The 25,905-nt window shown below is 48.1% G+C and overlaps 2 protein-coding genes across 3 annotated transcripts in view; one reads left to right on the forward strand and one right to left on the reverse strand.

Annotated features, from left to right (window-relative positions):
* Positions 1-1,208: 1,208 nt before the first annotated feature.
* Pdzk1ip1 (PDZK1 interacting protein 1) lies at positions 1,209-6,251 on the forward strand. Of its 2 annotated transcripts, XM_051171778.1 has the most exons (5): positions 1,209-1,336; positions 1,589-1,762; positions 3,791-3,899; positions 5,653-5,748; positions 6,160-6,251. In XM_051171778.1, the coding sequence occupies exons 2-5, from the start codon at positions 1,696-1,698 to the stop codon at positions 6,230-6,232; spliced, it is 345 nt and encodes a 114-aa protein (XP_051027735.1). In that variant the 5' UTR covers positions 1,209-1,336; positions 1,589-1,695; the 3' UTR covers positions 6,233-6,251. The 2 variants fall into 2 exon arrangements, with proteins under 2 accessions (XP_051027735.1, XP_051027733.1); XM_051171776.1 differs by lacking the exon at positions 1,209-1,336 and having other exon boundaries at positions 1,343-1,762.
* A 17,542-nt stretch (positions 6,252-23,793) lies between these two features.
* LOC127211426 (cytochrome P450 4X1) overlaps positions 23,794-25,905 on the reverse strand; it is a 29,120-nt gene continuing 27,008 nt past the window's right edge. Inside the window, exons 11-12 of the mRNA XM_051171303.1 lie at positions 25,519-25,601; positions 23,794-24,107 (exon numbers count right to left, since the gene is read on the reverse strand). Coding sequence (XP_051027260.1) covers positions 23,933-24,107; positions 25,519-25,601 — 258 coding nt within the window. The 3' untranslated portion in view covers positions 23,794-23,932. The remainder of the gene's footprint in view (positions 24,108-25,518; positions 25,602-25,905) is intronic.

Genomic DNA, 25,905 nt, shown 5'->3' on the forward strand with positions numbered 1-25,905 from the left:
AAGCAGGCTCAGGGCTCTCCCTTGCACAACAGTCCTGCAATGGCAAGAGCTGTCTTAGAACAGCAGTTTGGTTGTCATCTCTGGACCTCTCTTGGTCTGGCAGCATTTCCTTCCTTCCTTCCTTCCTTCCTTCCTTCCTTCCTTCCTTCTTTTTCCTCCTCTTTTCCTCCTCTTTTTTCTCCTCTTGTTGTTGTTTTTTCCTTTGGACAGGAACTGGGACCTGCTGGCAAATGTGACTGTGGACAAGCAGCGCAGTGGAAACCGTCACGAGTAAAGTCCCAGCACCAGCCACAGTACTGGGCCTTACTGCCACAGCCACCTGTTCTTAGCTGCCTTATTTCCAAACTCACCCTTCTTAAACCTGGTCAAGCCAGGTTGATATTGGCTCTTCTAGGACTTGAACTTAGCCTTGTGTGGGACCTGGATCACAGACTCCATGTTCTTTACACTTGGGCATTATTCTGTACAGATGGGCATTAACGACTGTGCCCTGAGGCTTTCCAAAGGCATCTGTCTGAGAACCTGCCTGGAGCCAAGACCGCATGAGGTCTCTTATCTGAGTGTACACTGGGAAGGGCTGTGTGCAGTGTTGTCTTAGGAATCCACGTGAGCAACAGGGACTGCCAAGAAATCCTCTCCCCCATTTTCCTTAGGAAAGGGGTTTAGTCTGCTTTCACATCTCAACTCTTATTCTGGGATGGATGGATGGGCAAGGAGGCCTCCCCGCCCACCCCATGGCCTTAAGCCCCAGACTTCAGTAGGTACTTGGGCCATTCTTAGTGTCTGGAAGGTCAGGTGAATGCAATGCATCCTGTGGGATAGGAAGTGGGCTCCTGTAGAGTCTGGCTCTGGGTTGTCAGTGATGTCTGGGGACAGTTGAACTTCCTCCTGGCTACTCCTGGCTACTGACTGGGCCCAGGCATTTGGAACCATACTCCCTTCTGCTAGACCTTTTGTCTTCTATGATGATGGTGGATCTAAAGGTAGGTGCTGAGGTTACTGACCAAGTCGATGTTGAGTGGGGCTACGAGACAGCTGAACTGGTCAAGGCTGGGGACTGTGAAGGGAGGCTGTGTCTTAGAGCTGAGGTCCCAGGGTCTGGCTTGGTGGGACAGAAAGGTGAGGAGAGGGCAGAATGCAGGACAGGCTCTGGGAGAAATTGAGCGGCTGACTCTTTTGGCCACTGACGGTTTCCCTCTGGCTCCCAGAGCCAGCCAGCAAGTGTCTTAATCCCACTGTCAGTCTTCCAAGAAGCCCCACCCACTGGGCCCATTCAAGGCCGGACTGAAAAATGTGTCACACCTTTCCCTGGGAGCCCAGCCCACTGCCAGGAAAGGTGAGCTCAAAGGAAGACTTCTGAGGCTGCTTGGGTCTTGGGGGAGGCTGGGACTTCCCCTTTAGTCCTCCGTCCCAAAGACCAACTCCTTAACAGGGAGTACCTTAAATGCCAATTTGTTGGGCTGGGCATCAGCCAGGCCTGGCAGCTCATTTCCAGAGGAGGAAGGGCAGTTTCTCTCTACCAGCCTGCCAGTCTTTCCTCCCCGCCCTCTCTCCATTTCTGCTTAACCCAATTGCGCTGCTCCTTTAGAGCCAGACTGCTCCCCAGCTGATCTCATACAAACACCCCCAGACCTCCAGCAGCTCCAGGAGACCAAAAGCCAGCACTGGACCAAGGCAGCACAGCTTCCTGCAGCCATGTTGGCTCTCAGCCTGCTTGTGCTGGGTCTGCTCACCGCAGTGGCACCTGCCAGCTGTCAACAAGGTAGCACAGGGCAGGGGCACCTGGGCTACAGGGAGGAGAGGGCTGGTTGGAATACAGTGACCCAGGATGGGTTGGGGACCTGTGACGGTGTTTTGGAGGGGGGACAGACACTGGGCCAGTCACAGTCCCCTGACTTAGGCTCTGTGATTTGCTTTCCTTCAGTAGGAGGTGAGGCAGCAGGGGACATATTGGGTTGGGGGTTTAGGGGAGAAACAGGAGTTGAGATCCAATCTTCACAGCAACAATTGCCTTGGAGATGGCTGGGTTCTGAGCAGGAGCTAAAAACACGAGCCTGGGAGTGGTCCCAAGGCACTCTCAAATGCTCGCTCTGGGTTTGGAGAGGGTGTGGGATTAAAGGCATGAGCCACTGGACAGGATGACCTGGGTCTTCTTTTTCTCACCTTCTCCAGAGTAGCCCCACCATGGTGTACTTTTCACCAGGCTCTTTCTGTCTTGCTGTGCCATCATGAGGAAATTACTGGCTCACTCGGAGTCTTTGTTTTTTCATTCATTCTCAGTAAACCTTACCCTGCCCACCTCTCAGGTTGCTGCCGGGTTGGCGGTGTGGAAGGGCTTTGTTCCCAGTAGTCTGGTGCTCATTTATATGTTTCACCTCGGAGTCCCATGTCTTGGAGAGGCCCTCTGAGAGGCCAAAGTACCAGAGAGGTCCAGTAACTTATAATGGGCTCAGGAAGGAACAGATCCAGAGCCATTTTTCTTCTGCTACCGACTCTGCCCCTTGCTCTATAGGCTGTCTACAGAGCCACAAGAGGAGGAGGAGAAGACTGTGGCCCCTGGAATCGGGGGGTGGGGGGTGGTAGGAGAGTTATCTGTAAGATCTAAAGGAGAAGAAAATGGGGAGAGGGCCTCCCACGGTTGTTCCAAATGCCTGAGCATCATTGGCCAGAAAAAGTAATGGGCCGGAGTTTCTTGGCCAGGGTGAGAAGGGATGTATCCAAAACATCGGCCCTTGCAGGGCAGTCAGGCTGTGCATCTTCTGCTCCCTAAGGGAGTTAGGGGAGTTGCTAACCTAGGCCTGCCATAGCTATAGCCCGGAGAGTCCCATGATCCTCTCTTTTCCCAATGCCTGTCAGTCTTAAAGGAAGCACTTAAGGGTAGGCAAGCCACTGCTGCAGCAGCTGAGCACCGAGGTGGACCCTAAGAAGGACTTTGGAGTGGGAATGAGACAAGCTGAGGCCTTTTGCTGCCCAGCCTCTCATAATGTAGGGCGGCTCTCGCCCAAGTCGCCTGCCGTCCTCCCTTTCCTCCTGAGACTCCTAGCCGGTGGGTATCATGCCTTTGGAGAGTGAGATCCTTAGTCTAAAGGGGAAAATGGTTTCCCCTGGGAATGTCAGCAGCCTGAGGAGAATTTCTGGCAAGTTTTAAGGGTTGGAATTGACACCAAGGGTAAAACAGTGGAAGGGGTACATGGGTAGACCATAACCTGGCCTCTGAGCTTTGTGCCCTGGCCACACTGCTGAAGAGGATGCAGGGGCTCCAATCTGGAACCCACCCACCATCTTCAAGTCTCTACACCCCAGCTGAGCAGCCCTGGGCAGACTTCAACCCCTCCCAATCGTCCCAGAGAAGCTTTGTGCTCTAGAACTGGGTCTTCCAGATGCCAGCCTAGGCCTGGGGGCTCTGGGCCAGTGGGGGAGGAGAAAGGGCCACTTCCAGCTGACAGAGAAAGGCCTAGGCCAGCCATTGGGGCTGCCCTTTGGTCCCTGTTTACGTGTACTTCCTAGGGGGCCCTGCATGTGACTGTAGGGGGTGTGTGCAGGAAGGAGCCTCTGGGAGCCTGAGCCTCTGAGAAAATGCTGAGGCCTGTTCCCTGTCTGGCTGTTCACGTTTTCTTCAGACTTCAGTAGGCTTCAAGCCTCCATCCTTCCCTCATTTTCAGGAGAGTGGACAGGCCTTCGTTAGGCCTACTCTGGCCACTCAGATGTTTCCCTTGGCCTTCCAGAAGCTATTGGCCTTGGACACAGTCCTCAGACTGCTGTGTACCTGCTGATCCTCTTCCTTTTCCAGGTCTAGGGAGCCTTCAGCCCTGGATGCAAGGTCTTATTGCCGTGGCCGTGTTCCTCGTCCTTGTTGCAATCGCCTTTGCCGTCAACCACTTCTGGTGCCAGGATGAGCCGTGAGTATCATGTGAAGGCCTATAGTGGCCAGGGTGGCCCTAGAATCCATTGCTTTGACTCTAATAGGGGGGTGACCTCAGGAGCTCTAGCTGAAGTCTTGTGGCCATGAGGAAGGGAAACCGGGCTCAAGTTCCCAGCAGGAGTTCGTGACAGAACCAGCTCAGAGCCTTTCTGGCTTCTAGGTTTTCTCTCTGTTGGCCTCATAGATCTCTCCTCTCCCTCTGCATGACTCCAGCTCCGCCCCCAACATCTCCCGCACTCCCCCCTCCCCCGGGCATGAACTTGGGAGCAATGTCTTCTCTCTTTGCTGTCTCAGTTTTTGTTTCTACTCCTGGAGTTGGGGTTGGGAACCTGGTCTTCTTCCAGAAACAGACGGCCCCACCCTTTCGGAGGGTCAGTTACATAGGACCCCAAAGGCACACAGACTTGGATAAGCAATTCCAGCCAAATGTAGCGGAAGGAAAGTACAGAGTGCAGGACACCGCCTGAACTGGCTTGGGGCTGGGAGGGGGTTTGTTAGGAAGACTTCATTGATTGCACATTCACCCCAGAACCTGAAATACAGGAAGTCAGTCAGAGGATGGGGTGGTACGGAAGAAGGACACTTGAGTCCCAAGTTTGGGGCCTGGCACTAAGGCCAGCCACCAGGCATGAATGTGCAAATGCAACACCCCACCCCCACCCCCACCCAGTGAAGCGCTATACTGTCTTAGGAGATCTTTTCCCAGATCTCGACAAAGTGGCCTGGCAGCCAGGGGCTCAGGAGCAGCCTTGCATGGCCTGCAGAAGGAGCTCAGGTGTGGAGAACAAGAGAGTTAAGTGTGAGGCTGGTGAGGTCAGCGGGACTGTCTGGCAGCACCAAGGACCTAGAGTGGGGGACTTTATGTCAGTGCAGCTGAAATCAGTGGATGTCCTTCACTAGGTACTTTTCCTTCAGCTGCATTTGACCTGAGTTGCTTATCCAGTCTGGGTGCCTATGAGGCCCTCTGCATCCCATGAGGCAGACCTTAACAGCCTTCTGTCTGTTCCATGTGGGTGCATGCTACACAAAGTCGGCAAGTTTAGAGACACATGAGGCTGGACAGGCTGGACTTAGAGGGGAGAAAGGCAGCTCAGAAAAGGGATGGACATAGGAGCTGTTTGAAAGGGAACCTGGGAGTTGATGGAGGGGGGCAGTAGGGAGCATCAGAGGAGAAAAGGCAGGGATGGCTCTAGAAGCATCCTTGAGGCAGGGGACACTGAGATCAAGCTGCGTTGACTTGGGTGGGCCATGTCTGGTGTGACGTGACTGTGGGGATGCCTGAGGACAACTGAGCAGATATAAGGGCCCCTCACAAAAGCAGTTTCAAGGATGGAGTGAGGGAGCTCTCTGCCAGAAATGCTTTGTTAGCCTTATCTCTGCCTTCTGTGGCCCCTAGCCACATCTCCTAATTTGGGATGTACTCTGAGTCCTGTTGGGTCTATGATGGAGGCTGAGGGTGTGTGTGTGTGTGGTCAGTGAAAAGAGACCTGGGGCCCATGACGAGCATCTTACAAATGCCCGTGTTCCCCATTTTCCTTGTCGATCAAGGAGGAGAGTGTGAAGTCTGATGTTGGGAGCTGGTGTCCGCAGGGCCCAGGGGACAGAGGTGCTTTCTGATCTGGGGTGCTCCCTGCCTTGGACTTTGAGAACCAGGTTCCAGAATAGAGTCTTCTTGGATGGGATGGAGTGGACAGTCATTGATGAGCCTTCCTGATAAGCTTCTTTTCTAGGGAGCCTGGGAGCATGGTCATGATGGTTGGAAACAAGGCAGATGGGGTCCTGGTGGGGATGGACGGCAGATACTCCTCAATGGCGTCTGGTTTTCGGTGAGATGCTGCTGGGGGGACGTGGGAAAGGTGGGGGAGCCAAGGGAAAGGGCTGATGAAGAGAAGGGCTAGTGGAGTGAAGAGGGCTGGATGAAGACGGAGAAGGCTCAGTGGGGGAGGGGGGCAGGATCTTTGTAAGGCAGTGGGCATCATGGGAAAAGGGGAGTCACTGAACCGGCCAGTGAGTGGAGGACATGTAAAAGAGGAGTTCTTTGGGAGGCTCGATGGGGAACGTTTGGGGGGGCGGATGTTTCAGGCACACAGGTCCAGATATGTTCAGGGGAAGGCCTTCCCTCTCCACTCTCTCTCAGAGGCTAATTCTGGAGGGAAAGCTGATGCAGGAGGGTCAAGTGGGAAAGAAATGGGGGGAAGGGAAGTCAATGACCCAGTAAGCCCTACATCCTTTTTCAGGTCCAGCGAGCACAAGAATGCTTTCGAGAACGTTCTGGAGGAAGAGGGCAGGGTCCGCAGCACACCCATGTGACAAGCCCGTCTACGGGGGGCCCCAGCCCTTAGGCTGCAGGGAATATAGAGTTGATGCCTACCATTTCACCTGGCTGCTGCTTGGCAGTAATCTAGTGAAGCAAGCTGACCCTCTCAGCTCTCTTGAATCACTGCCATCTCAAGCAAGGGCTCAGACCAACCTGAGCATGGGATGCACTGTGGCCCTGGGGTCTTCCACACAATCCTAAAGAGATGCCCAGCTCAGGCCCTCTCTTATCTCCTCCCCCCCCCTCCTGCAACTATGGAAGTGGCTCTTATTTCTGTGAAATAAAGACTTTTTATACTTCTGGGGTGGCGACTCTGACCCAGCTTCCAGGCTCTAAGCAAGGCCTCACCCATTTCTTTTCACTTATAACTCCCTTCTAGGATCCATTGCCATGGTGGGTTCACATGCACATCCCTAGGGGCATAGAAGCCCAGCTGGAGAGGCTGAGTCTATGTCTAGGGGAGAGAGAGGTGGGTGGGGTGGGTGGGGGCAGTGTCCTCTGGTGTCTGGGTATGTGTGGGAACTCTCTGTGGGTGTGAACATTTGTGGGAGAGTTGAATTCATCCCTGTCTGTGTGTGGCTCTTGTCTCTCCCAACTAAACCCACCCTTTGCCTCAAGCAGGCAGGAGATCTTCTCACGAGAGGAAGACCCTGATGAGAGCTGGGTATCATGGACACCCCCAGCCCTGGCCCATTTCAAAATGCATCCTTCATGTGTGGAGGGCAGGAAGAGGCTGAGGAGCTTTTTACTCTGCCCTTGTTTAAGGCTGGGCCTTTCTGCAGGGATATCCCTCTTTGCAGTTCTTCATGGACCTTCTGGATTTTTCTATACAGCACGCCACCCACTATGCACAGCTCTCCCCTTCCCAGGGCTTCAGAGTGTTGGGCTACCACATGGAACATGTTGGGAAAGAAAACTGGGGCTGAGACTGAGGAAGCCCAAATTTGTGTCCTCAGTCAACCTACTATGTGATCTTGGGAGAGCTGCTGTCACTCCAAGCTCCCTGATACTGTGCGGAGGATTAGGCTAGTAGTGTCTGGAGGAGCTAGGATAGAATCAAGTCCTCGCCAGCGTCCCAACTCTCAGCCCTGGATGACATGGGAGTCAGGGAACCCAGTTGGGCAGAGGGGGAAAGAGGCAAGCACCTGCCTGGCCCAGCTCCTCCTCTGTGTCTGTGTCTCACTGAGCGTCATCTGCCCCTCTGTCTGTGGTAATAACCCAAAACAGACTCATTTCCAGATTTAGAGGCCTGTGTGGAAAGCCTGGCCAGAGCCCCCTCACCGTTTCACAGCATTCTTGTCCCAGTCATAGTGGTTACTTTGTGGTCTAAGGCTTGCCTGACCATCTCAAGGAGTACCCACAAATCACCTCCCGGGGTTTAGGAGCTAGCCTGCAGCACAGGTAGAGCTCTGAGCAGAGAAGAACAAGCGATGCTTCTGTTCCAGGTCTCCCTTCCCTGCTGTGTGATCTTGAGCACTCTCTGTTCCTCTCTGATCTTCAGCGTTATGAACATTGATCTCTGCTTCTGACGACTCCTCTAGGCAATCGCCTTCTGTGGTGTTCTATAGCTTGTGCCACCTCACCAACGGCTGCCAGTTTGAAGTGTGCCTATTCTTTCCTCTTTTCCTTCAGGAATGATTCCTTGATAAAAAAGCAGGGAGCCAGACTGCCCGGCTTTTTTTCTCACGGAAGGAGACAGAGGGTGGTAGAGACTGGGTCTCCCGCTAAGGCACACATAGTCTTCTTTGATCGAGCCAGATCTGATGCCCTTGCAGGTGGCCACATTCCTGCCTATCTCTGCCCCAAAGTTGTTCCTGGGAAGTGTTAGGTGGGATTAAATCAGCCCCCAGTCTGCCAGGGCCAGGACAGAACCACCTGTGAGGTGTTGCTAGGAGAGACCTGTCCCTCCCCTTTCCCCTCACCCCCCACCCCGCGCCCCCGCAACCCCGCAAGCTCGCCCTTGTCAGTCAGCAACTGTGAGGATGCCCGGTCCTGCTCTTAGAGCCTTGGTAGCCACCCTGCAGGGGCTAGGCTGATAATGACCTACAGTCGTCCCCCTCCCCCCCCCTCATGTTCCATCCTGACCAGGGGCTGGGAGTAAGCAGTCAAGACCCCCGTGCTTATCGCCAGCTCCCACCTGCCGGCCTGGTCGGATCTGGAGGGAAGGAGGCTGGGCTAGGGCCAGGCCGCTGCTTAATGACCCTCGCGGGGCCTAATCTCAGACTGTCAGCCGCTCGGTGGCGCGGGCCGGCTCCTGGAGGAGACTGATAACGCACCAGCTGGGCCCCTCACCATCTACTGGGCTGAAGCACCAGTCCCTAGGGGCGGCCTTTGAGGGCCTGGGGCGGGCCTGGAAGGCGAGCGCCCCACCCCTGCCGCGGAAGAAAAGCAAAACTCCCGAGTGACCAGGGGCGGGGCCGCACCGACTCACCCCTCTCTCTGATCACGCCCCATTCTTCGCTTTCCAAGTAAGACCTCTCAGCTGTCCAGTTTCTCTTTTGTCTCTTAGCTTCTTAAGAACGTTTTAGTTTTTGTCTCTGTAGTATCCAGTCCAGTCTCCCACTGCTCCCCCTCCCCCCAAGCTCGATCCGATGCCAGCTACTTCTCCTGTCTCTTCAGCTTCCAGCTGGTTCTCCCCGTGCTCCCTCAGTCCAAGCTTCCTTAAGGTCTGTGCTTGCCTTGCAAGTCTCATGCATGAGCCAGAATCTCTCACTTGTATGTGTCATCTCACCTGCCGCTGGTCCCTACCACCCGCTCTGTAACAAGCAAACTGTCGCCTGTCGCCGTCTAGCTCTTTCTGATTCCAGGCATAGGGCTTGTAACCTTCCGTCCCTTATCCCACCCGCAGCGTGTGGATTTCACAGGGTAACATGGTCACACCGAAGTCAGGCAGGAAGAGAAACATCTACCCAGACTGCACAGGTGGAGAGAGTTTAAAGCACTGCTAACCCGTTAGTGTTGAAGGGGAGCTTGACCTCTGCGGCTGCTTTCAATAAAGGCTGTGGAGTTCTAGCTACAGATCTATGACATGGGATGGAGAGCCAGGTGGAGATGAGTTTCAAGGTTACCTCCCTCGTACTCAGGGTAATTATGCAAGAAATAGCTTATGAGTCAAGGACTATTACATCAGGAAACTCGTAGGCGGAGCTTCATCCCTGAGCCTAGGGGAAAGAGGAGTGTGGGGCCAAGTCACCAGCCTCAAAACAAGCCACAGGGCTGGAGACACCAGAGTGTTCCTTGGGGCCCAGGCAGGAGGCACCTGCTTTCTGGCCGAGCTGCTTGGGGTGTCTCAGCTCTACAGTTTGTCCACCTTCTCAGTTTCAGTTGCTGCCAGCACACGGAAGCCAAATCCCGGCTCCAAGCAGCTCTGTCTCTGGGATTCCTACACTTCCAGATTATCCAGTCCCTGCCCGGAGAAACTGGTGCTGTAACAGCTTCCCTGTAGATGTACTGGGAGGAAGCCAGGGCAGCTTAGGTGTTGACATACCTCCCAAGACTTGCCAGAAAGTAAGACACCTGGGAAGATGTCTCTTCCTCCCATGCTCCTCCCATACCAGCCTCTAGGCAGTTCCATCCTGCCTGCCCCACTGTGCCATTAGGTCACTTCTCTGTGTCTGGCTCTAGGAGCCCCATGGGAGCAGGAAGGGAATCACTCTTACATTGCTGTTACTATGACAAGGATGGATAGAGTTAAGGGCAGCAGGAGGAAGGAGAAAAGATGCCAAGGAAGGGAACTAAACTCCAGCAGTCTGTCCACATGTCTGTCTGTATGTTTCCACCCATATGGATGTGGATGCAAATGCACATGCACACCCCTCTCCCAAGAGAGTTGAAGGTCAGTGTTAGGTTTTTCCTTAACATGGATGGTCATCTGATACTCAGTTTTGGAAGCGGGTAGCTCTGCTGCCATCTAGTGGCTGTACACTCTGTGGGAAAGACTAATCAGCAGTTTTTAGGTTTTTGTTGTTTTTCAAGACAGGGTTTCTCTGTGTAGCCTTGGCTGTCCTGGACTCACTTTGTAGACCAGGCTGGCCTTGAACTCACAGCCTCTGCCTCCTGAGTAGTTTTTTTTTTTAATTAAAACATTTATAGCTGGGCATGGTGGCGCACACCTTTCATCTCATCACTCTGGGAGGCAGAGGTAGACGGATTGCTGTGAGTTCGAGGGCAGCCTGGTCTACAAGGTGAGTCCAGGACAGACAAGGCTACACAAAGAAACCTTGTCTTGAAAAAAACAAAACAAAACCAAAACCCAACAAAGCTCTGGGTTTCTGGTAGGGATCTCTTCTTTAAGTGCCCAGACTCAAACCTTGCCACGTCTGGGTCCATAGTCTTACTGTGGCCTGGTCTGCATTGATGTCTGTGGCCTGTGCTACTACCAAAGGCCAAACTGATATCTGTGGTCTGTGGGGCAGTCTGACACCATGTTGCTATCTGTGGGCAATGCTGCCACAGGGGTCCAGGCTGATGTGGGTGGCCTGTGCTGCTTCCTGGGGCCGTGGTGATGTCTGAACCTTTGATGTTGCTGAGGGCATGTCTGTGTCCATGGGCATACTGTGCCTGGGTCTGTGATGATTATGTGTAGTCCGCATTGCTGCCAAAGGCTGGGTGGATGTTCGTGGCCCATGCTGCGGCCGGAAGCCATGTTGATATCAGTGATCCCAGTGGCAGTGGAGGGCCTTATCTGGATTCGTGGCCTTACTGCAACTGGGATCCCAGTTTGTGGTCTGTGCTGATGCCAAAAAAAAAAAAAAAAAAAAACCACGTGGAAGCCCAGGACCACATTCCTGAAGACTACAAATTGCAAATAAGCTAATTTGGCAACGATATCAATTTAGGCACACAAATGAGAAAGAGGGACATGGAAGACTTCTGTGACAACCTACTGCTACTCCCCTCAAACAACAACAACAACAACAACAACAACAACAACAACAACAACAACAAACCAAAATAAAACAACAGTTTCAGCAGGAAGCCATAGAAGAGAACTCTTTTTTAAAAACAATATTTATTATTTATACAGTATTCTGCCCCTATGTGCGCCTGCCCACCAGATCTCATTACAGGTTGTTGTGAGCCACCATGTGGTTGCTGGGAATTGAACTCGGGACCTTTGGAAGAGCAAATGGTGCTCTTAACCTCTGAGCCATCTCTCCAGCCCTAGAAGAGAACTTTAAAGAGCTGTCATAGGATGCTGAAGTGTGGCTCCCCACAATAGGTGGCTTCCTGCAGGGGTGCGGGAGGGGAAAGACTCAGCTCCATCTAAGGGGCAGGCCACCACTGAGAGTTTGACCATGATTCAGTGAGAATATATAGATAACAGAAGTTGGGTTTTTTTTTCTGTGGGGGGGGGGCAGGTCACAAGGGCAGGGCTGGGTAAGACAGGGAAGGACTGGGACGCGGACCAATAGGGTTATATGATGTCAAATCCACAAAGAATCCATAAAAATGTTATGTTGGAAAACAAACAGACAGACAAACGCTCAGAGAAAGCGTTTTGAGACAAAAGATCGGCAAAAGTGCCACCCAGTTCATTTTATCTTGGCTGTTCTACTGCTGGGCATGGGCCTCCCTTGAGTGTGGTTTGTATCTCAATGAGACTCCATTGGAGACTTGATTTTTCCTTTTCAAGTGGTTGTGAACTGGAGATGGGTTCTGAGTTAAGGATGAGAGCTTACATCTATTTCTCCTTTGATCACTGGGGGCCCATCTGGCTTGTACCTGTGCAGGCTCCGTGTATCCTGCCAGAGGCTTTGTGAGGTGATATGTTCATCGCTCTTGCGTTTGCAAGACACATCCCCTCTGGCTCTTACAATCTTTTGGTGCCTCCTCTTCTGCCCAGCTCCCTGAGCCCTGATGGGAGGGGTTTGATGAAGACGTCCCATTTAGGACTTAGTGTTCCAAGGTCTCTCAGCCTCTGCGTATTGCCCAGTTGTGGGTCTCTGTATTAGTTCTGCAGGAGGAAGCTTCTCTCATGGCTGCTGAGCAACACCTGATCTAGGGGTGTAGTTGAATATAATAGGAATCGTTATATTGCCACGTTCATTTAACAGTGTGACTCATGCGACATGGTGACTCAAGTGACAGGGAAAGACTTGCCTGCTGTGAATTCCCCTATACACTTTGTATGCTTCATATACTTTGTAAACTTTTAAATCCTCAAGGTAGGAAAGGGGCCAGGCCCCTGCCTGAGGAACTCCAGCAGCCACACTCCTCTCCCGGACCTCTCTGTCATAACAGCAATTCTAGCCTCTGTAACTGTCACAAAGGTCATCTCCACAAAGGTTCCTCAAAAGGACTTTCCCCAGATTATGCTAAATTTAGGTGAAAAGTCTGAACAAAAACCTACCAATCCCTGGACAGGAAGACCCATCAATCCCTGAACTTCTCCAACCTCAGGTCTTGAAATCTTGCTAATCCTCACCCTGGAAATCTCTGCCTGAGAAAGCTCCACTCCCTGAGAAATCCTATATAAAGGCTGTGTCTGATCAGTTCCCTACTGTCCTCCTCTGGGAGCAGGGGCAGCCAACCGTGGATTCATCTCTCCATACTCTGGACTCTTCCAATAAGTCTCTTTTATGAGATTTTCTGCCTGGTGTGATACTATCATCCAAAGAAGGCAAGAAGCAATGAAGTGAGGCTGGGGCTACTGAGCTCCTGAGCTCAGCTGGGGACACCCTCCCCTGGGAGCTACCACACCTCTGCTGAGGAGGCCTCCCCTCAGAGCTGTGTGGTTCCTGGGCTTCTGAGTCCCAGGACACCTTTCCATACGAGACCAACAAGCAGTATTTGGTTTTCCTCTAGGTCCACGGCCTGTCTCAGGTTCTTCGCTACTCAAGCAGTGTCAGGCATGCGATCCATCTTATGGAGTGGGCCTTAAACCCAGTCAGATAGTGGTGGGTTACTCTTACAACCTTTGGTGGCACACACCTTGAATTCCAGAATTCAGGAGGCAGAGGCAGAGGCAGGAAGATCTCTGTGAGTTTGAGGACCACTTGGTCCACATAGGAAGATAGTAAGTTAGTAAGTTACATGTCAGCCAGGGCTGCATAATGAGACCTTGTCTAAAAAGAAAGAAAGAAAGAAAGAAAGAAAGAAAGAAAGAAAGAAAGAAAGAAACACGCATATGAAATCCATAATAGGACCTAGCACACAGTGTACAGCATGCTAATTATTTTCAAATTAATTCCATCTTTATATAATGACGTAGTCAGATTCTTAGAATCACAGCCCAGTTGATTAATATGACATCTCACAAGGGGCAGTACCTGTCCAGGGTCACAGGTGGAGGTGGATAACATGCAGGCTGGAGGGCTTCATCACCCCACGCACAGCAGGGCCCAGCTGCTTTCCAGAATCACACCTGCAGAGGCATCTTAGAGCTGGTTCTATAAAATCATTCTATATTACTAAGACCAGCACAGGTATTCAGTGGACTCCATCAGTAAATAACCAGGCCTTTCCTTTGGGTCCTCAGGAACTGCAAGGTTAGACCGAGCTCAGCCTTTCTCCTGCCTGTGTGTGAGGGACACAGATGGGAGGGTGACGATGATGATGATGTCACAGCCAGCAGAGGTGAACTACACACTGCCCAAGTCCCACCCAGCTCTATAACTTTCCCTCTGGACGAGACCTGCCTGCCCCAGGAACATCCAGGCCATTGGGTCCCCAGGAACAGCCAGGTTAGACCCCACCCAGCCACTTTCCTGCTGCTGGGCCAACTAGGACACAGCCAGCAGAGGAAAACCCAGGCCTGCAGGTCCACAAGAACACCTAGCCAGCAGAAGCAAGCAGTCTGTTATTTCCTGTTATTTCAGGCACAAGGCTCTGTTAGCCTGTCAGCATTAGGAACATCTAGCCAAGACCAGGTCAACCAGATGGCTAAAGGCCAGCATAAGAACACAACTAGAGCCAGGGCATGATGACATCACCAGAGCCCGTCTATCCTATTACAGCAAGCCCTGGACACCCTGACACAAATGAAGCAAAAGAAAATGACCTTGAATCCAACCTTATAAAGATGACAGAGGCCTTAAAAGAGGATATGAATAAATCCTTAAAGAAATACAGGAAAATTCAATCAAACAGGTGAGTGAAATGAATAATTCTATGTAGGAAATATGGGAAGGTGCAAACAAATAGGTGAAGGAAGTGAGTGAAACTGTCCAATACCTGAAACTGAAAATAGAAGAAAAACAAAAGCACAAAAGCCAAACAAACAAAAACAACTCACAAACTGAGGGAATTCTGGAGACAAAAAAACCTAGGGAAGAAAACAGGAACTACAGACGCAAGCATCACTAACAAAATACAACAGGTGGAAGAAAGCATCTCAAGTATAGAAGATACAGTTGAAGAAATCCATACATTGGTCAAATAAACTGTTTAATCTAAAAAGTTCCTGACCCAAAACATCCAAGAACTCTGGAACACTATGAAAAGACCAAACCTAATAATAATAGGAACAGAAGAAGGAGAATACTTCCAGCTCTAGGGCCCAGAACATATTTTAAACAAAGGCTGGGCAGTGATGGTGCACACCTTTAATCCCAGCACTTGGGAGGCAGAGGCAGGTGGATCTCTGTGAGTCTGAGGCCAGCCTAGTCTACAGAGTGAGTTCCAGGACAGCCAGAACTGTTATACAGAGTAACCCTGTTTTAAACAAACAAAAAGCAAAATCATAGAAGAAAACTTCCCCAACCTAAAGAAAAAGATTCCTATAAGTACACAAGAGGCTTACAGAACACCAAATAGATTGGACCAAAGAAGAAAATCCTCCTGCCACATAATAACAAAAACATTAAAAGTACAGAACAAAGAAAGAATATTGAAAGCTGCAAGGAAAAAAGGCCAAGTTATATATAAAGGCAGACCTATCAGAAGTATACCTGACTTCTCAAAAGAGACTTTTAAAAGCAAGAAGGACCTAAGCAGATGTCTTACAGACACTTAGAGACCATGGCTATCAGGCAAAAATACTATACCCAGTAAAACTTTCAATCACCATAGCTGCAGAAAAAACAATAAGCAATATCTATCCACAAATCCAGACATACAGAAGACACTATAAGGAAAACTCCAACCCAAGGATGTTAACTACCCCCAGGAAAACACAGGAAATAAATAACCCCATATCAGCAAAACCAAAAGAGGAAGCACCTCTGTCTCTCTCTGTCTCTGTCTCTCTCTCTGTCTCTGTCTCTCTCTCTCTCTGTCTCTCTCTCTCTCACACACACACACACACACACACACACACACTACACACACTACCACCACCAACATCAATATAGCAGGAACTAACAATCATTGGTCATTAATATCTCTCAATGTTAATGGACTCAATTTCCTAATAAAAAGACACAGGCTAACAGAATGGATGCAAAACCAGGATCCAACATTCTGTTGCATACAAGAAACACACCTCAGTGACAAAAATAGACATTACCTCAGAAAAAAGGGCTGGAAAAGGTTTTCCACGAGAACAGACCCAAGAAACAAGCTGGAGTAGCTATTTCACTATAATAAAATAGACTTTCAACCAAATGAACCAAAAGAAATCAGGAAGGATATTTTATACTCATCAGAGAAAAAATCCTCCAAAATGACATCTCAATTCTGAACATCTATGACCCAAATGCAAAGACCCTTTCATTCATAAAAGAAAGGTTACTAAAGTTTAAATCACACATAGAAACCTACACATTAATAGTAGAAGACTTCAACACCCGACTCTTACCAATGGACAGGGCATCGAGACAAAAGGTAAACAGAGAAATAATGAAACTAACAGATGTCATCAATCAAATGGACCTAATAGCTATCTACAGAACATCTCACCCAAACACAAAAGAATATACATTCTTCTCAGCACCTCATAAAACTTTCTCTAAATTTGACCATATAATTGGTCACAAAGCAAGCCTTAACAGATACAAAAAATTGAAATAAGCCCTTGTATCTTATCAGACCACCATGGATTAAAGCTGGATTTTCAACAACAGAAACAAGTGAAAAACTATAAACTCGTGGGAAGTGAATAACTCTCTATTCAATGACCTATGGATCAGAGGAGAAATAAGAAAGAAATCAAAGACTTTCTAGAATTAAATGAAAATGAAGGCACACATATCCAAACTTATGGGACACAATGAAAGCAGTGCTAAGAGGAAAGTTTATAGCACTAAGTGGCTTCATAAAGAAACTGGAGAATAACGGATCATGGTGGTAACGCACGCCTTTAATCCCAGCACTCAGGAGGCAGAGGCAGGTGGATCGCTGTGAGTTCGAGGCCAGCCTAGTGAGCAAAGTGAGTCCAGGACAGCCAGGGCTGTTACACAGAGAAACTCTGCCTCAAAAAACAAAAACAAAAACAGAAACAAAACAAACAAACAAACAAACAAAAAAACCCAAATCAAACAACAGACAAAAATGGAGAATTTAAAAGCACAGCTGGAATCTCTAGAATGAAAAGAAGCAAACACACCCAAGAGGAGTAGAAGGCAGGAAATAATCAAACTCCGGTCTGAAATCTCTAACTTGAAAACAAAGATAACAACACAAAGAATCAATGAAATGAAGAGCTGTTTCTTTGAGAAAATCAACAAGATAGACAAACCCTTAGTCAAACTAACTAAAAGGCAGTATTCAAATTAACAAAACCAGAAATGAAAAGGGGGATAAAACAATAGACACGGAGGAAATCCAAAGAATCATTGGGCCTTACTTCAAAAGCCTATATTCGATGAAAATCTAAATGAAATGGATGATTTTCTTGATCGATTTCACTTACCAAAGTTAAATCAAGATCTGGCACTAAGACATCTAAAGGAGATCAAAGGGATACAAATTGGGAAGGAAGAAGTCAAACTTTCCCTATTTGCAGATCATGTGATAGTACACCTAAGTGGTGCCCCCAAATTGTACAGAACTCCTACAGCTGATAAACACCTTCAGCAAAGTGGCTGGATACAAAATCAACTAAATAAACAGACAAAAAAAAAAAAAACAAAAAAAACAACAAAAAAAAGTAGCCCTCCTTTATACAAACAATAAATGGGCTAAGAAAGAATTTAGGGAAACAACCTCCTTCACAATAGCCACAAATTATATAAAATAACTTGGTGTAACTCTAACCAAGCAAGTGAAAGACCTGTATGACAAGAACTTTAAGTCTCTATAGAAAGAAATTGAAGAAGATATCAGAAGATGGAAAGATCTCCCATGCTCATGTATTGGTAAGATTAACATAGTAAAAATGGCCATCTTACCAAAAACAATCTGCAGATTCAGTGCAATTCTCATCAAAATTCCAACACAATTCTTTACAGACCTTGAGAGAGCAATTCTCAGATTAGTATGGAAAAACAAAAAACCCAGGATAGCAAAAATAACCTTGTACACTAAAAGAACTTCTGGTGTATCACCATCAGGTATCACCATCCACGATTTCGAGTTGTACTACGTAGATATAGTAATAAAACCACATGGTACTGGCATAAAAACAGACAGGTCAACCAGTGGATTGAATCAAAGACCCAGAAACAAACCCACATACCCACAGACACTTATTTTTGACAATGAAGCCAAAGCCACACAATGGAAAAAAGAAAAAAAAATGCATCTTCAATAAATAGTGCTGGTCTAACTGGATGTCAGGGTGTAGAAGAATGCAAATAGATTCATATTTGTCATCCTGAACAAAACTAAAGTCCAAGTGGATCAAAGACCTCAAAATCAGACACACTAAATCTAATAGAAGAGAAAATGGAGAATAGCCTTGAATCCATGGTATAGGAGACAACTTCCTGAAGAAAACACCAAGAGCTCAGACACTAAGACCAACAATTAATAAATGAGATCTCCTGAAACTGAAAAGCTTCTATAAGGCAATAGGACAAAACCACAGCCTACAGAATGGGAAAAGATCTTCACCAATCCTACATCTGATAGAGGACTATTATGCCAAATGTATAAAAACCTCAAGAAATTAAACACCAACAAACCAAATAATCCAATTAAAAATGGGGTGAAGAGTAAACAATTCTCAATAGAGGAATCTCAAATGGCTGAGAAGCACTTAAAGAAATGCTCAATGTCCTTAGTCATCAGGGAAATGTAAACCAAAATAACCTTGAGATTCCATCTTACAGGAAGTGGGTGGGAAGGTGGGACTGGGAGGAGAGGAGGGAGTGGGGTTACGGTTGGGATATAAAATGAACAAATGAATTAACGAGAACCCCCCCACCCCCCCCCCGGCCTTTGGATAATCCCAGCAAAGGGCTGGGTAGTACAGAGTGAGGATGACAAGGCTGGGCTTGGCACTAGGGAAAATGGTCACAGAGCAGCAGGGAGAGGAAGGGAAAGGGGTGGGAAGGACTAGAGGAGGGGTTTCAGATCCTTAGGGCTAGGGAACTAGAGCAAGAGGCTGAGAAGGGACTGTCCTCAAATCCAAACCTAGTGATGGCGATGGTGCTTTTTGACACAATATTTGAGAACTATCGTGTGTGTGTGTGTGTGTGTGTGTGTGTGTGTGTGTGTGTGTGTGTATGTGTGTGTGTGTTGGACACTTTCTGAGTGTCAACTGGATATTCCCAGGATTGGCTTACTTTTGGAGGAGGAAATTCCACAGCCATCTTGGGACTTTGAACCTTGTTGTTTTGACTTCAAATTCACTCTTTTTTTATTTTTATTTTTTATATAAAGATTTATTTATTTATATATTTGTATTCAATGTTGTGTCCACATGTGCACTTGCACACCAGAAGAGGGCACCAGATCATATTATAGATGGTTGTGAGCCACCATGTGGTGGCTGGGAATTGAACTCAGGACATCTGGAAGTGCAGCCAGTGCTCTTAACCTCTGAGCCAACTCTCCAGCCCTCATTCTTTTTTTTTTTTTTTTTTTAAGATTTATTTATTATTTATACAGTATTCTGCCCACACATGTGCCTGCCCACCACAAGAAGACACCAGATCTCATTACAGGTGGTTGTGAGCCACCATGTGGTTGCTGGGAATTGAACTTGGAACCTCAGAAGAGCAGAAGGTGCTCTTAACCTCTGAGCCATCTCTCTAGACCTCAAATTCATTCTTAACTCTGTCCTAGAGAAGGGTTCCCAGCATGGTGCCCCGGTGAAGTGGGGAACTGAAGAAGAAAGGCATTGGGATCGCAGAGCTTGTAGTCCCTTTGGGGTGGCACGTCTGGGAGGATGGCTAGAATCCCCTCAATAAGTTAAGAAAGTCTGATTCCCGCTTGCAGTTTCCACCTACCTGCGTCTCTTTCACTCATTCCTTGAGCCTGCTCCCACCAAGGATGCTCTTATTCCACATTCTTGCTACAAGGTACGGTGGGATGGTCTCAAAGTCTTCCATGTTCAGAGAAACATGATAACAGCCATTTTCTTCTTTGGACCTATTCCTGGTTGTTACCTTGGCTACTCAGTGCCAGTTCAGGTTGGTGGGTTACCCCTACACATGTGGGTGGGGTGCTGTTGTTACCAGCCAGGAAACAGAATACATCTGTCTGTAACATTCAAGTGCCCAACAACGTCCTGTGCCTCAACAGTTTGTTGAGTGACTGACATGGCGACCTTATCTATTCCGTCCATTTACAGGAAGTACCCCACCTTCAAATGGGCACCTTCAGTCTTATCCCCTCACAAAGGATTCCACAGGCGCCTTAGCTCCCCAATAGAATTCTTCATCTTGCCCAGGCAAGACCCTAGTTCTGTAAGCGGCACCCAAAGGCACAGACCCGAGACAGGGGCCACTCCAGCCCGTCTGCTCCGCGTTGCATCTTTACTTTGTGACACTTTCCCTTCTACCTCACGGCTTCCCCGAATCAGTGGATTATTTGCCTGGATGTTTGCAGCAACCTCCCCTTTCTTCTCATCTTTCTTCTGCAGCCTCAGGCCTCTGCCATGCTGCAGTCAGAGAGACAAGATCCAGTCCTTTACCTAGAGAGAGACGGTTGAGCACGTCAAGACAAGTGTAGCCCAATGTCTCTTTTGTGCTTGGGTTTGACGCTCACTTCCCAGGGCAAATCTCATCTGTCAGCTTGACATCAGTGTGATGTTGGTCAAGTTATTGACTAAGGGACCCCAGTGCCCAACTATTCAAATTAGAGTTAAATAATATCCGTCCTATGACATTGTGGCAATCAATAGACAAATTATCTTCAGAAAGCCTACAGCCAATACTTACTGAATGCTAACAACTGCCCGCCCCTTCTGCCTCCCCCCCCTCGTTTGCTTAGGGGTCTTTTCTGCAATTCCCAGAATGGCCACTAGATGGCCACACAGTAATTCAACCTCCCTTGGCAGTCTCATGACTTAAAGAACAGAAAGAATAAAAGAGGACACGATCTGCCGCTTAGCTGGGCGTGCTAATCTTCATGGGAAAACCGAGACCAGTGCTTAAGAGAATCAGTTTTTGCTTGTGTTTTATCTTTAGGCTGGGTGGGGGTGGAGAGCAATGTGAACAAGTCCTGGTATTTTGTTCAGGTCTATGTGGCTCTTTTAAGATGCCTGTTTCTTTATGCCATTCCTGGTTTGGGAGTGGCTGTTTGGTTGTGGAAGTCACTCTATCCTTTTCTAGTGCTCGTTTTAACACCAAAATTTTGACAAATAGTTGGACATTTTAAATAGCTTTGAAGCAGAGAGTAGAGATCTTGGTTATCTGGAGAGATATAAAGAAAAGCATTGCTCACATAAATAATGGCCTACTATAACAATAAGGTCTCAGGACAATTTAATTCTTTCACATAGAAACTTTGAGGAGGCAGGTGGCTTAGTGCTAGTGGGGTGATTTGTTCCATGCGCTGTCCAAACCTCTGTCTATCTTATTGTGTCTCTTCAATACACAACTCTCAGGTAGTAATATAAGATACTGGCTGTAGGTTCTGTCACCACCTCTACCATCAAGTAAGTTGATAAACAGGAGGTGAAGGCCACACACCTTTCCTTTAGAAGGTATCAGCCCGAGACAGAACACATCACTTCTGCTCATAGCTCTGCCCCAAATTTAAAAGCATCACGCGACTCACTGAAAGACTGGGCTGGAGAGATGGCCTGGCTGGTAAAGTGCTTGCTGCTGAGTTTGAGTCCACAGCACCCATGTAAAAAGCTAGTGCATCTGTAATCCCAGTGCTGCAGGGGCAGAGACAGGACAAATCCTGTGGTTTTCTGATTAATTTAGTTAAATTGGTAAGCTTTGATTCAGTGACAGATCCTGTCTCCAAAAGTAAGGTAGAGAGTGATTGAAAAAGATACTCAGTGTTGGTCTTTGGCCAACACACACACACACACACACACACACACACACACAGAGAGAGAGAGAGAGAGAGAGAGAGAGAGAGAGAGAGAGAGAGAGAGAGAGAGAGAGAGACAGAGAGACAGAGAGAGACAGAGAGAGACAGAGACAGAGACAGAGACAGACAGAAACAGAGACAGACAGACAGACAGAATATACTCAGTAGCTGGCAACCACGTGCTCAGCTAAGGATTCCATCTAGACAGGAGTGGACAAAGGATGTGGGGAAGGATGCTGAGGCATCTCTGGTATAAGCAGACTGTAATGTAAGCAGGGACTGTGACAGATCCTTTAAAATAGAAACAGTATCTGGGGCAGTGCTGATTATGCATGAGTCACACCATGTAGGACTCAGTAGTCGAGTACCACCCAAGTTTCCACCAGGCAACAGGTTAACTGACAAAAGAAGCTTCTGGGCTCTTCCCTTTTGTATGTTACGGAGTTACTCAAACATTCATTCCATTGCCGCTGTAGTTATCCTGTTCAGCCTTACTTGGTTAAGTACCAGTACACAGTGAAGCAAGATGATCAGTCCCCAGGTGGCTGGTAGGTCCCTGCAAGTGTGCCTATGGGCATGGAGGAGACAGGCAGAAAGCAGGGGCTGCGTACAGCCATGTGAACCTGCCAGCGAGGTGTGTCTGTGTCTACAGAAAGCATTTGATAACATTGCATTGGGAAGCTAAATTCTCTTTATCTCTTCATATACTATTGATAAGATATGGGTTTTATTAATCCTGAGATGGTGGATTTTCTGTCTGATTAAGGGAGTTGTTGCCTCCACAAGCCATCCCTCCATGCACCATGCTTCCATGTTTGTTATCACCTTCGGCTGCTACCATAGGCATTCCCCTTTCCCTGTAGTTAAAATGTCCAGAAATGCAAAGGACTGAGAGGCACCTGGTCACCGTCTCAAATCTCGGATCCCGTCTCTTCAGTCATCCGTCTCTCACAGTCCACTGCCACCACCCTTGGCAAGCACCGTCTACTTTATCCAGGGGAGAACATGGATGTAGTCCCCAGCTACCACAGGTCATGTTTCTCACATTTAGGGAGATCTCAGAGGTCAGCACAGCTGGGGTGCAGTGGGTGAGCCTTGCCCTGGGAAAAGCACCTTCAGGACCGTGGTGCGTCTTCCTCCAGGTGAGCATCTACTCTTATCTGTGTCCTAGGTTTCTAATTGTGTCCTTTTCTTCTGGGCTCTACTTTTATCACCTTCTAACCTACCACTAATCTGTTTACTATCCATGTGACATATACAAAACTCTCTCTCTCTCTCTCTCTCTCTCTCTCTCTCTCTCTCTCTCACACACACACACACACACACACACACACACACACGCATACGCATACACACAAACACACACACACGCATACACACACACACACACACACACTGGTCTTGAACTCGTGATTCTTTAGCTTCTCATGTGCTGGGGTTATAGGTATGCTCAGAAAAACTTCCTTAAAGTGCAGTTCGCTCTAGTTGTACCTCTGGTTGAAGGCCCTTCAAAGGGTGCCCTCTATACTTAAAAACAATCTAAATTTCTGACTAGGTTCCAGTGAAATCATCAAGCAGTTCCCATTTAGGCTTCATAAGAGTTGTTAACACCAGAAATGTAAGTAGAATGTTTTTGTAATATTTTAAGTTTAGATTTCCTTAGTCAGGATTCAAAACCTATTGGCCAATGGGTTCATTGACCAAAGGCCAATGAACGCTATAAGTAATCTAACTATTCAAAAGTAGAAATATTTTAAAACTCATAAGCCACCATATTTTAGAAAAGCACACCCTTATGATAAGGATTAGGAAGGATTTATTTTTATTAAGTGAGAAAGATCAAGACCAATTCAGATATGATTCCATGTCTAAGAGCACGCATAGGCATTATATATGAAATATGCAGGAAAACGTCAGGAAGAATGCACACCAAATTACCCTTTTTAAGGAAAAGCAGTAGGCTCTGTCAGGGCGGCGGCCCAGGTGAGGTGGGATTTTATCCATACCTCCTAGTGCTGGAAAAGTTTTGCTTTCAGCACACATCCATTCTCCTGTTACTTGCATAATTCCAAAAACTGTTTAAAAAAAAAAAAACAGAAAATATATACATGTAACCTAGTGATAGGCTCAGTAATAATCACTAGAAAATAGCTCCAAGTCATACGCATCCAGGGTCACCTGGACTACCTGAAAATGTCTTGGGGGGGGGGCGGGCGGGGGGGAATGAAGGGGGGGGGGGAAGAAATGTGCTGCTGGAGAGAGGCTCCAGCCCGCTGTCTTCCAGCTGTCCTGCCAGACTCAGACTCCCCTCCATTTGCCTGGACCACTGCCTGTGAATTTAACTTAACAACAGGAAGACCAGTAGTCATGCCCCCTTGTCTCTAACACTCAGGAAGTTTCTTCAAGTGCAAATAGATCCCATGCTTGGGTCTGAGGACAGTGTGGCTGGAGAAGGCGGGAGGCCTGGTGAGGTCCGGGGCTACTCGGAAGCGGAGCAGAATCAACGCAATAGCCACCTTTAACTCCAGCATGGCGAACTGCTGCCCAATGCAGTTCCTGCAGACACAGGGGAAGAAAAGGTGGGGGGGTAACAAGTCTGGAGGCCACAGCGACTTAGCGGTTTCCTCTCATAGGAAGAACATTCTTTGCAGGAGGGAGAGAGGGAAGAGACTCATGCCACTGCACATGCCTGGACAAGCTCTCACTTGGGAGATTCATGCGGGCCCCTCCCCAGGGCTATAGAGGAAGTAAACAGCTGCTGGGGAGTCCCCACAGGCCAGTCCAGATGCCTGCGAGTTGTGCAGAAAGCTTCAGGCTTGGACTTCTTGGTGATGGTAGCTTGTGGCGGTTTGATGAGAGTGCTCCCGCCCTCCCACCCCCCGCCAATAGGCTTATATATTCGAATGTTTGGCCCACAGTTGATGGAACCGCATGGAAAGGGTTAGGAGCTGTGTCTTGTTGAAGGATGTGTGTGTCTCTGGGAGGTGGGATTTGAGGTTTTGGAAGTCCCAGCCTTTCCCAGATGGCTTTCTGTCTCTGCCTGGTGCTTGTGGACAAGACATAAGCTCTCAGCTACTTCTCCAGGGCCATGCCTGCCTGACTGCCTTGCTTGCTCCCCACCCCCCATCACAACCGTTATGGATTCAGCCTCTGAGTCTGTAAGCCCCTGGTAAACTCTTACTTCCATAAGTTGTCTTGGTCACAGTGTCTCTTCACAGCAGCAGAAAAGTAGCTCAGACATAGGTGCTTTAGAGTCATCCCTGTGCCCTCAAGCAACCCTTTGCTTTCATTACTAACCCCAACAAAACTCAGTGGTTTGCCAAGCTAGACTCTAATACATTCATTACTTTGGCCTGTTGGGGATACTTTTTCTGGGGTGAGTAGATGTGTTTATATTACTTCTTCCCAGAAAAGGTATTTTTAATCTTTAAATATTTACTTATTTATTTTATGTATATGAGTGCTCTTTCTTCAAACACACGAGAAGAAGCAATCATATTATAGACGGTTGTGAGCCACCATGTGGTTGCTGGGAATTGAACTCAGGACCTCTAGAAGAGCAGCCAGTGCTCTTAACCTCTGAGCCATCTCTCCAGTCTGGGGGAAAAAAAAAGCCTCTTATACAACAAGAGTAAAGTAGAGTTTTCACACCAATATCACTGAAACTTTGAATCATTCCCTGCAAGAATGTGGATTTGGAGGTTCCAGTGTGATACTCTCCCTGAAGAAGGTGACTGTTGGAGTCACCCACAAAATGTTTCTTCTGCAAGAGGAGGTGACATTGAGCCTATGAGCAATACTTACCCTGCAGGAGCGCTTTCTAAGGCACAACTCACGTGCTGTGATATAAAGTGCTATTGTCCTTTGTGAAGAGATGGATTCTGGGAATAAATTTACGGAGCTGAAGGACTACTGGGTGTAAGTAAGCCTTTTATGCAAATTTTCAACAGCTTCAAGTTGTCCTCACCTTGGACCACTGGAGAACGGTAGGAAAGCGCAGGGGTGTCTCTGATCAGAATTCTCCTTAGTGAATCTCAAGGGGTCAAAGACCTGAAATGAGAGGACAACCTTCATCCTCAACATCTTGCCAGCAGCACAGTTTTTAAGGTGCTACTGAGTGAACGTATTTAAAATGTTCTGCTGGACACATGCTAAGAAGACAACAATTTTATTTTATTTTTTGAGACATGATTTCTCTGTGTAGCCTGGCTGTCCTAGAACTTTGTAGACCAGGCTAGCCTTGACCTCACCAAGATCCACGGGCTTCTGCCTACCGAGTGCTGGGATTAAAGGGCATGCACCACCATCATCTAGCTTTTTTTTTTTTACAACATTAATTTTAATAATAGATTTT

Source organism: Acomys russatus, chromosome 29, assembly GCF_903995435.1.
Source record: "Acomys russatus chromosome 29, mAcoRus1.1, whole genome shotgun sequence".
Taxonomy (NCBI): domain Eukaryota; kingdom Metazoa; phylum Chordata; class Mammalia; order Rodentia; family Muridae; genus Acomys; species Acomys russatus.

Bases quoted from the DNA above. Each gene is read 5' to 3' on its own strand.
- Pdzk1ip1 (XM_051171778.1), top strand. From the start codon at position 1,696: ATGTTGGCTCTCAGCCTGCTTGTGCTGGGTCTGCTCACCGCAGTGGCA. The intron at 3,900-5,652 runs GTGAGTATCATG...CTTCTTTTCTAG, and splicing joins TTCTGGTGCCAGGATGAGCC to GGAGCCTGGGAGCATGGTCA. The intron at 5,749-6,159 runs GTGAGATGCTGC...ATCCTTTTTCAG, and splicing joins TCAATGGCGTCTGGTTTTCG to GTCCAGCGAGCACAAGAATG.